The 11,450-nt window shown below is 42.9% G+C and overlaps 1 protein-coding gene across 1 annotated transcript in view; it reads left to right on the forward strand.

Moving 5' to 3' along the window:
- The first annotated feature begins 294 nt into the window (after window positions 1–294).
- Window positions 295–11,450, forward strand: part of PDXDC1 (pyridoxal dependent decarboxylase domain containing 1) — a 33,054-nt gene continuing 21,898 nt past the window's right edge. The window contains exons 1-2 of the mRNA XM_081965750.1: window positions 295–420; window positions 10,421–10,494. Coding sequence (XP_081821876.1) covers window positions 400–420; window positions 10,421–10,494 — 95 coding nt within the window. The 5' untranslated portion in view covers window positions 295–399. The remainder of the gene's footprint in view (window positions 421–10,420; window positions 10,495–11,450) is intronic.

Here is an 11,450-nt window from a genome sequence, read left to right on the forward strand (position 1 = left end):
GCCAAAGCTTTAAATCTCCGGGTGGAAATTCTCCCAAATCGATCGAAAGGATTGTTTCTTTTTTAATTCATTATCGCCGGTTTGAATGCTTTTTTAAAACCCTTATTCTTCCTTTCTTTGATTTTTTTGGGGGGTTATTTTGGTACGTTCCCCACCGCTCAAACCCTGTCAATTTGGGCGCGCTACGGAAGCGGCCCAAAAGGGCCTGTGCGCGCGCGCGCGCGCGCGTCTCCCCCCCCCCCCTGCCCCGCCGGCCCCTCGGCCCCGCCCTCCGCACACGCCTCCTGGCGCTTCGTCAGCGCGGCTGCCGACGTGGAGCCGGCCGAGGCCTCGGCCAAGGCGGAAGTAGCCCGGGCGGAGGAGCCGGAGACCTTCGCCGCCGCTCTAGCACCCGCGGCCATGGAGAGCTCCTTGGAGAAGGTGGGCGCTTCCCTGGGGGTGGGGGTGGGGCGGATCTCTGGGGAAAGGGGGGGGGCGCTGATCAAGGCGGGAGGGAGGGGGGGCTGGGGGTGTAATAGGAGCCCCTAGTGAGGGGGGGGGGAGAAGAGAAGAGGCGCCTGGTGTTCATAATGGAAGGGCAGTGATGTCAGCTCTGCGCTGGGATGAGATTCATGTAGGGATCCAGTCTTTGCATCGTGGAGGATCTGGTGCACGCAGAGAGGTCCCCCTGTTATTAATGCACAGATCTCTACAATTGCATAATTACAGACAGACAGACAGACAGACAGACAGACAGACAGACAGACAGACAGACAGATACTATAGATAGATACTGTAGAAAGATAGATGATAGATAGATAGATAGATAGATAGATAGATAGATAGATAGATAGATAGATAGATAGATGATAGATAGATGATAGATAGATGATAGATAGATGATAGATAGATAGATTGATTGATTGATTGATAGATGATAGATAGATAGATAGATAGATAGATAGATAGATAGATAGATAGATAGATGATAGATAGATAGATGTAGATAGATAGATAGATAGATAGATAGATAGATAGATAGATAGATAGATGATAGATAGATAGATAGATGATAGATAGATTGATAGATGATAGATAGCTACATACATAGATGATTGATAGATAATAGATACATACATACACACATATATACATATATACATAGAAGTGGATACATACATACATGATAGATTAGAGGTAGGTAGGTAGGTTGATAGATTACATATACATACATATACATACATATAAATACATATATACATAGATGATAGATATATAGATAGATGATAAATACACTATACATACATACATAAAAGATACATACATACATGATAGATTAGAGATAGGTAGGTAAGTAGGTAGGTAGGTAGATAATAGATAGATAGATGCTTAGATAGATAGATAGATGATAGATAGATAGATAGATAGATAGATGATAGATGATAGATAGATAGATAGATAGATGATAGATAATACATACATACATACATACATATATACATACATATATACATATACATATACATATGCATATATGATAAATACGTACATAGATGATTGATATATAGATAGATGATAGATACATCATACATACATACATAGAAGATAGATACATACATACATGATTAGAGGTTGGTTGGTAGGTAGGTAGGTAGGTAGGTAGGTAGGTAGGTAGATAGATAGATGATAGATAGATAGATAGATAGATAGATAGATAGATAGATAGATAGATAGATAGATAGATGATAGATAGATAGATAGATAGATTATACATGCATACATATACATACATAGATACATAGATGATAGATACATACATATATATATACATACATATATACAATACAATAATACAATACAACACAATAGCAGAGTTGGAAGGGACCTTGGAGGTCTTCTAGTCCAACCCCCTGCCTAGGCAGGAAACCCTATACTGTTTCAGACAAACAGCTATCCAACATCTTCTTAAAGACTTCCAGTGTTGGGGCATTCACGACTTCTGGAAGGAAGTTGTTCCACTGATTAATTGTTCTAACTGTCAGGAAATTTCTCCTCAGTTCTAAGTTGCTTCTCTCCTTGATTAGTTTCCACCAATTGCTTCTTGTTCTACCCTCAGGTGCCTTGGAGAATAGTTTGACTTCCTCTTCTTTGTGGCAACCCCTGAGATATTGGAACTCTGCTATCATGTCTCCCCTGGTCCTTCTTTTCATTAAACTAGACATACCCAGTTCCTGCAAATGTTCTTCATATGTTTCAGCCTCCAGTCCCCTAATCATCTTTGTTGTTCTTCTATGCACTCTTTTTAGAGTCTCCACATCTTCTTTACATCGTGGTGACCAAAACTGAATGCAGTATTCCAAGTGTGGCCTTACCAAGGCATTATAAAGTGGTATTAACCCTTCACGTGATCTTGATTCCATCCCTCTGTTGATGCAGCCTAGAACTGTGTTGGCTTTTTTGGCAGCTGCTGCACACGGCTGGCTCCTATTTAAATGGTTGTCCACTAGGACTCCAAGATCCCTTTCACAGTTACTACTGTTGAGCAAGGTATCACTTATACTGTACCTGTGCATTTCGTTTTTGTTGCCTAAATGTAGAACCTTACTCTTTTCATCATTGAATTTCATTTTATTAGATAGTGCCCAATGTTCAAATTTGTCAAGATCCTTCTGTATCTTAAGCCTGTCTTCTGGAGTGTTGGCTATTCCTGCCAGCTTGGTGTCATCTGCAGATTTGATGAGTTCCCCATTTATTCCCTCATCCAAATCATTGATGAAGATGTTGAAAAGTACTGGGCCCAAAACAGAGCCTTGGGGTACTCCACTGCATACTTCCCTCCATGTAGATGCAGTTCCATTGAGGACTACACGTTGAGTGCGGTTGGTCAGCCAGTTACGAATCCATCAGGTGCTGATACTGTCTAACCCACATTCTTCTACTTTATCTAGTAGTAGGTTATGGTCTACCTTACTGAAGTCCAAGTAAACTATATCGACGGCATTCCTCTGGTCGACTAATTTTGTCACCTTGTCAAAGAATGCAATATGATTAGTCTGGCATGATCTGTTTTTGACAAACCCATGTTGGCTTTTGGCTATTACTTTGTTTACTTCTAGGTGTTCGCTAATTCGTTGCTTGATTATCTTTTCCAGAATCTTTCCTGGTATTGAGGTCAGGCTGATAGGTCTATAGTTTCCTGGATCTATTTTTTTTTCCTTTTTTGAAGATGGGAACCACATCAGCTCTTTTCCAGTCCTCTGGCAGTTCCCCTGTGCTCCAGGATCTCTGAAAGATATAATTCAGTGGTTCTGAGATCTCGTCTGTTAGTTCCTTCAGAATCCTGGGGTGTAATCCATCCGGTCCTGGTGATTTGAACTTGTCTAGGGTAGACAGGTGCTCACTTACCATTTTCTTCCCTATTTCAATTTGTGTTCCTAATCTGATTTCTGTGGTGCTGTTTTTGATAGGTTGGGCTGTTTTGTTCCTTTGTGTAAAGACTGATGCAAAACATGAGTTAAATAGTTCTGCTTTCTCCCTGTTGCTTGTCATCTTCTTGCCACTTTCTCCCAGCAATGGACCAATTGTTTCTTAACTTTTTTCTTGTTTTTAACATGTTGGAAGAAGCTTTTTTTGTTATTTTTTACTTTTGTGGCAAGCCTTTCTTCATTGTGAGCCTTAGCTTTCCTCACTTCATCTTTACAGGCTCGGGCTATTATACATAGAGGATAGATGCATACAGACATGATAGATTAGAGGTAGTAGGTAGATAGATGATAGATAGATAGATCTATCTGGGCCGCGGGCCGAGGTTAAGGGGCCTCCTGCACCTCAAAAATAAGACCTCCCCGAAAATAAGGCCAAGCGCTTATTTCGGGTGGGTCAAAACAAGAGACAACCCTGCCTTATTTTCGAGGAAACACAGTACGTAACTGTATGTAAAGATTTGTTTGATAAAGTCACTTGTGTTTTTTTGCCTTGAAATGGATATAATCCCAGCAGTGGAAGAGACTTTTGCTTTCTCTTAATCTTTTGAGAACATATTGTAAAAATGATGTGGAGACTCTAGAAAGAGTGCAGAGAAGAGCAACAAAGATGATTAGGGGCCTGGAGACTAAAACATATGAAGAACGGTTGCAGGAACTGGGTATGTCTAGTTTGATGAAAAGAAGGACTAGGGGAGACATGATAGCAGTCTTCCAATATCTCAGGGGCTGCCACAAAGAAGAGGGAGTCAAGCTATCCTCCAAGGCACCTGAGGGTAGGAGAAGAAGCAATGGGTGGAAACTAATCAAGGAGAGAAGCACCTGAGGGTAGAACAAGAAGCAGTGTGTGGAAACTAATCAAGGAGAGAAGCAACTTAGAACTGAGGAGAAATTTCCTGACAGTCAGAACAATTAATCAGTGGAACAGAAGTTGCCTCCAGAGGTTGTGAATGCCCCAACACTGGAAGTCTTTAAGAAGATGTTGGATAACCATTTGTCTGAAACGTTATAGGGTTTCCTGCCTAGGCAGGGGGTTGGACTAGAAGACCTCCAAGGTCTCTTCCAACTCTGCTATTGTATTGTATTGTATTGTATTGTATTGTATTGTATATTCCTAGGGAAGCCCTGGATTCAGACTTTGATGCTGAGATCAACTACTCAAAAGGATATCAGTTACCAAATTGTGAAGGTATCAGTAAGTTGCAGGCACTGACATGGGTGATTTTGAGCCGGTCCTTTCCCCTCCCTCAGCCATCCATCCATGTCACAGCTTCATTGTTGTTGGGGGAAATAGGAAGAGGAAGCATTAGCTAGGTTCGCCACTTTGAGTTATTTATGAAAAAGAATAATAAAGGAGGATAAATAACACACGGCCTTCCCATTTAAGAGAGCTAAACCTTGTGAGGATTTGGGATCCAAAAAAATTATTAAAACATTTTGAATGGATGGATCTTTAGTCCATCATTCTTTGAATGTACAAAAATGAATGCCAGTCACAACATAATTCAAGGATGCTAAAATGTACCTCTAAAATTAGCCAGGGAATCACATAAAGATGTATTAATTTTGTTGTTGTTAGTTGCAAAGTCGCGTCCTACCCATCGTGACCCCATGGACAATGTTCCTCCAGACCTTCCTGTCCTCTACCATCTTCTGGAGCCCATTTAAGCTCACACTGACTGTTTTGGTGACTCCATCCAACCACCTCCTTCTCTGCCGTCCCCTTCTTCTTCTTTTGCCCTCCATCGTTCCCAGCATGAGGCTCTTCTCCAGGGAGTCCTTCTTCCTTATCATGAGGTGGCCAAAGTTTTTGAGTTTCCTCTTCAGGATCTGGCCTTCTAAAGAGCAGTCAAGGTTGATCTCCTCTAGGACTGACCGGTTGGATCGCCTTGCAGTCCAAGGGACTCAATGCAGGAGTCTTCTCCAGCACCAGAGTTCAAAGGCCTCCATTCTTTGGCACTCAGCCTTCCTTATGGTCCAACCTTCACAGCCATCCATTGCAACTGGGAAAACCATAGCCTTGACATATATATATATATATGAGACCCTTGGCAGGAGAGGGTGAACAGTTTCTAAATGCTTCATTTCTTGCATTAATTCAGCTATCTAAACTTTTGTTGGCATTAATGTTTCTGAGCTTAGTGTTACATGACTAGCACAAGAGGAATTGTAGTTTGATCTGATATTGTTGAATGCTTAACCCTTGGTTAGCCTGTTCGCCTTGACTACAGTTTAAAGACCGATTTGCTCATATTATGAATGCTGGAGCGATTTATTCAGGGTTTTTTTTCCCGATGTGTCAAAAGCTCTTTGTGCTATTTCCATGCTCCTGTGAATAAGATAGGAAGCACATGGTCCAATGAATTGACAAAGTTTGACCTCAATTCTTAGTTTCGAAGAAACTGGAATACATTAGGAAGGTCTGCTAAATCATGTGAAAATTGTTTTGGCGGGTATTTCCTTAGACGTCATTTGATGTTGTGGGATTATTTCCCGAGTTGAAGTCTCGGTTAATTTTGGTGACTTTCACTCAAAAGGCATGAAAGGACTTTTAAAAAGGGAAAGGAAAAGGTTCCCCTCGCAAACATGTGCTAGTCGTTCCCGACTCTAGAGGGAGGTGCTCATCTCCGTTTCAGAGCCGAAGAGCCAGCGCTATCCGAAGACGTCTCCGTGGTCATGTGGCCGGCATGACTCAATGCCGAAGGTGCACGGAACGCTGTTACCTCCCCATCAAAGGTGGTTCCTATTTTTCTACTTGCATTTTTAAGTGCTTTTGAACTGCTAGGTTGGCAGAAGCTGGGACAAGTCACGGGAGCTCACTCCATTAGGGATTCGAACCGCTGAACTGCCGACCTTCCTGATCGACAAGCTTAGCCACTGAGTGACTGCGTTCCATTTGAAAGAACTCTTCACCCGCAGCCAAAAGTCAAAGCAACTGTCTTTTTTATTCCATAAAATACAAAGTACCGAGAGAACAAGGAAGAGCATGGCAGTGTGTGTTTACTTGTGATTCCGGAATCAGGATTTCAAACCAGTTGGTTCACATTTATAGAGTCCAAAGTTCTTTCGGATGCGTTCAATGACCTGTCAGCATGGGCTTTATTTCCTCTGTTCGTGCCCTGCTTGGCTGCTGTGGTTGTGAACATAATTTTGCTTTGCTGACGGAGAGTCCGATACGTGGAAGAAGCTGACGGCAGAAAAAACAACACAATATTTGATAGATACATTGCGATACTTTGGGTCGGCTTCCTTGAAGAATGGGAAGTTACAAGGCTCACCGTACCGATGAACAAGGGACGCTTTTCTCAGGACTCGAGCCCGAGGTCGTCCTCAACTTACAACCGTTTGTTTAGCGACTGCTAAAAGTTACAACGTTGCTGGGGGAAAAAGCGGCTTAGGAACGTTTTTCACAGTCGCAACTTTGGTAGTATCCCCGTGGTCATGTGATCAAACAACCGGCTCACACTTACGACCGTGGTTGCGTCCCGTGGCTGTGATTTCCTTTTGCAACCTTTCGACAAGAAAAGCCCATGGGGGGAAGGCAGATTCAGCCTATGTAACTTATCAGCTGCAGCGGTTCACTTAACGACTGCGACTGGGAAGGTCGTAAAATGGGGCAAAACTCGCTTAACAAATGTCTCTATATAGCAGCACAAATTTTGGGCTGAATCGTGATCGTACGTCGAGGACTACCTATATAGGTTCACCCATGTAACGGCCCTGCCCAGTTGATGGAAGGCCGTCGCGAGAGTCTTCCCGCAACTGGCAGACCCAATTATTATTATTTTGGGGGGAAATGAATTATACCCAAAAAATGGAAACACAAGATCACATGTGCGAATCGGTTTTTAAATTTTAAAAAGCAGGGACAGAATTCTCAAGTTACCCAGCGGTTTCTTCGAAAAAGGCAGGTGCCAACCGTGCCTTTATTTGCCATGTCCCAACAAAATTACGCAAACTGCACTTCGTTTTATTTGTCCTACCTTGGCACTCCCTCCTTACCCATAGAGTATTTTGTCTGGGTTTTGCGATCACGGCCTCTCCGTTTTATCGGGTGGAAAAGAATTTAGGACACGCGCGTTTGACAAATCTGTGTGATGCTTCTTTTTAGTAAATCGAGGCTTGCCATCTTGACTTCAGTTATAATGGCTTGCAAAACACAAGCAGACCTTTGCCAAGTGAGATACTAAGTGAGATAAAAGCATTCTTCTGGAGCAAGTGAAGGAATGAAATAAGCTGATTATTGAGGCAACCTGCCAGGAATATTATACAATGATTAGCTTAATCGTCTTTTAACCATACATTAATCTTCTTCTTCTTCTTCTTCTTCTTCTTCTTCTTCTTCTTCTTCTTCTCCTTCTCCTTCTCCTTCTCCTTCTCCTTCTCCTTCTCTTTCTCCTCTTCCTCCTCCTCCTCCTCCTCCCCCTCCCTCCCTCCCTCCCTCCCTCCCTCCCTCCTCCTTCCTCCTCCTCTATATACAAAAATAGCTCTGTGTGTGTCTATGTTCCAGCATAACTCTGGAACGCCTCGAGCAATTTCAACCAAACTTGGTACACAGATGACTTACTCTCTGGAAAAAAAACACTGTGGGGGTAAGACACCCCTAACGCCCCTCGGGGTGTGTGTTCTGTTAGGATGCAGCCTGTTGTGCCTTTAAATGACTTCTACTGTACTGCCGTAAAATGGCTTCTACTGTACAGCACAGTGGAATTGCCATGGTAACAGCTTCACAGTCCTTCACAAGGGGGCTCCCTCTGGCAAGGGAGAAAATCCAACATTAGAAATTAAGTTTGGTTGGGACATTTCCCCCCTATAAATAAATACCCGGACAACGCCGGGTTATCGGCTAGTTATATTATGTAGAAGGGACAATTTTTAAGCTGGGAGGCTTTATCCACACGCCAGCAAAAATCTCTCTCTCTCTCTCTCTCTCTCTCTCTCTCTCTCTCCCTCTTTCTCTCTCTCTCTCTCTCTCTCTCTCCCTCTCCCTCTCCCTCCTTTGATAAACATTGAAAACAAATGCTTACAGACCTCCGTTGGGAATATGGTTTCTAATAACACCTGCAACCCAGCAGCGTTGATGTAGCTGTGAGAAGCCAACCAGCTTTTTCATCTTTGGCTTTTTATTTTTATTTTGAAGGTAGATCAGATCTTCATCTCCAACGAATCTCCCATATCTGACCGTTGGGTCCAGCCGTTCGAATCTGGCGCGCATAAATGTCTCTCTGATGTTTTGGGCAGCTGTAACTTCAAATAGCTTCAGATCATTTGTTGAAAGTCAATATCTTCTCAACCCCCCTGGTTGCTCGTCCAGGTTATATGCTAGGGTGATGGGCTTAGCTTCTATTTATCTGGAAAAGGTTGCTATTACCCTCCAAGTCCTTTGAGAAAGATTTATCACCTTGTTCAACCTGAGCTGTACATAATAAGCAGGAGTGTGTTTTGTTGCTGTGGATTTATTGACACTGTTCCATGATGCTGGGTAGAAACCCGCTCCCTTTCCAGGATATTTGTGTTGTGTTTATGTGTGTGTGTGTGTACGTGCTTGATGCCTTGAAAGCACTAACCCCTGTTTTAACTGTATTTCTTATTAAACACAACCCCGAGGCAGCCCTTCCTCAAGTTTGACACCCCTGCTTTAGAATCTCTGAAAGGAAATGGGGAAGACAGAGATAAAAGTTCCAGGCCCCCTATGGAATGATTCACTATGGAAAATGGACAGCGTAACTCTAATCAGAGTTTTCCATTAACACAGTGTCCCATGGTGGCTCTGGAATTGATGTGCTTTTACACACACACACACACACACAAATGACAGCGAGGACTTTTAAAAGAAAACTTGAGATATTTCTTTAAACATTTCTTCGATTCGGCTTTCGTTAGGCTGCCTTCCTCCGGTTATGGGAGACTGCAGTTCCCATCGTGAGCCGGGGGTGGCGCTGTGGTTAGGATGCAGCATTGCAGGCTAACTCTTGCCGACTGCCAGCAGTTCGATCCTGACTGGCCCAAGGTTGACTCAGCCTCCCATTCTTCCGAGGTCAGAAAATGAGGAGCTAGATTGTTGGGGGGGCTCGTAGACTGTAAATCGCTTAGAGAGGACTGTAAAAGCATCACAAAGCTGTATATAAGTCTTAAGTGCTGTTGCCATTGACTCAGCCTTTCATCCTTCTGAGTTTGGAAAATGAGGGCCCAGATTGTTGGGAGAGATAGGCTGACTCTGTAAACCGCTTAGCGAGGGCTGTAAAACCCTGTGGAGAGGTATATAAGTTTGTTGTTTGTTTATTGGATTTATATGCCGCCCTTCTCTCAAAGGACTCAGGGCGGCGTACAACATAAAAAAACCACATGTTACAAAAGTGAAAAAGGAAAGCCAACTTTTGTTATTGCTCTCCCTTCCTTCCTTTCTTCCTTCCTTCCTTTCTCCCTCCCTCCCTCCCTCCCTCCCTCCCTCCCTTCCTTCCTTCTAAGTGCTATTGCCTTTCCTTCCTTCCTTCCCTCCTTCCTTCCTTCCTTCCTTCCTTCCTTCCTTCCCTTCTTCCTTCCTTCCATGGTGCGCAGTGGTTAGATTGCAGTATTGCAGGCTAAACTCTGCCGACTGTCAGCAGTTCGATCCTGACCGACTAAAGGTTGACTCAGCCTTCCATCCTTCCGAGGTGGGTAAAATGAGGACCCAGATTGTTGGGGGCAAGAGGCTGACTCTTTAAACCACCGTCAGAGGGCTGTTAAAGCACTACGAAGGCGTAATATAAGTCTTAAGAGCTATCGCTGTCATTGCTACCAATGTATAGCTGATTGTGACATCCATTCCAGGTGGGCACGCGTCCAGAAATGGCTCAAGAGATGGTATTATAACTTCTTTCTATGATTTATGAAGTTTGGGAAGGTGAGAAGAAGTAAAACTTTACAATATAATTGAATTTGGGGTTGTTGTTTTTTTCGTTTTTCTTTCTAAATAACAGGTGGTTGACCCTACCTTAGCAGAAATGGGAAAGAATCTGAACGAGGCCATGAAGCTGCTTGAAGACAATCAGAGGTATTTAATCGTCTTTGACTTGGCAGAATTGCAATAGCTTCATTGAGTTACACAAGCCCCTTTGCCACGACAAGGCAGCAATCCATGAAGAGGGGAGCATGCATAGAGGACTAGCTAAAACCTCTGCTGTTCTAATTCTGAGCCGAAGCTAAATGTAATGAAGGCTAGAACATATGAAGAACGGTTGCAGGAACTGGGTACGTCTAGTTGAATGAAAAGAAGGACTAGGGGAGACATGAGAGCAGTGTTCCAATATCTCATGGGTTGCCACAAAGAAGAGGGAGTCAAACTATTCTCCAAAGCACCTGAGGGCAGGACAAGAAGCTATGGGTGGAAACTAATCAAGGAGAGAAGCAACTTAGAACTAAGGAGAAATTTCCTGACAGTTAGAACAATTAATCAGTGAAATAACTTGCCTCCAGAAGTTGTGAATGCCCCAACACTGGAAGTCTTTAAGAAGATGTTGGATAGCCATCTGTCTGAAACAGTGTAGGGTTTCCTGCCTAGGCAGGGGGTTGGACTAGAAGACCTCCAAGGTCCCTTCCAACTCTGCTATTGTATTGTATTGTAATATTAAAGATTCATCCACCCATCCATTCAAATTATAGGCTGGCCACCTCACTATTGAAGCAATATAGAACTGAGATCAGAGATATTTTTATTGGTTATCCTTTTAGAGAAATATAGTAAAGAAGAGGCATATTTGATTATACATGTTGTAACAGCGGCTAGAATTGCATTTGCACAAAACTGGAAAGCAGATAAAATCCCTTCAGAAAGTGATAATAAAGAAAATATTTGTGCAGAAATAAATCGGTTAACACAGAATAAAAGATAAGGAGGAATCGGTGCACTTCAAGACTTGGGGGCGATTTTATGAATGGTTAGACAAGGAATATGAATAAAAGAATATAGATTAAATAATCCAGAAGACACACTGTTAAAGGAAGGAGGGA

This window comes from Natrix helvetica (genome assembly GCF_964273705.1).
Source record: "Natrix helvetica genome assembly, chromosome: 13".
NCBI classification, from domain to species: domain Eukaryota; kingdom Metazoa; phylum Chordata; class Lepidosauria; order Squamata; family Natricidae; genus Natrix; species Natrix helvetica.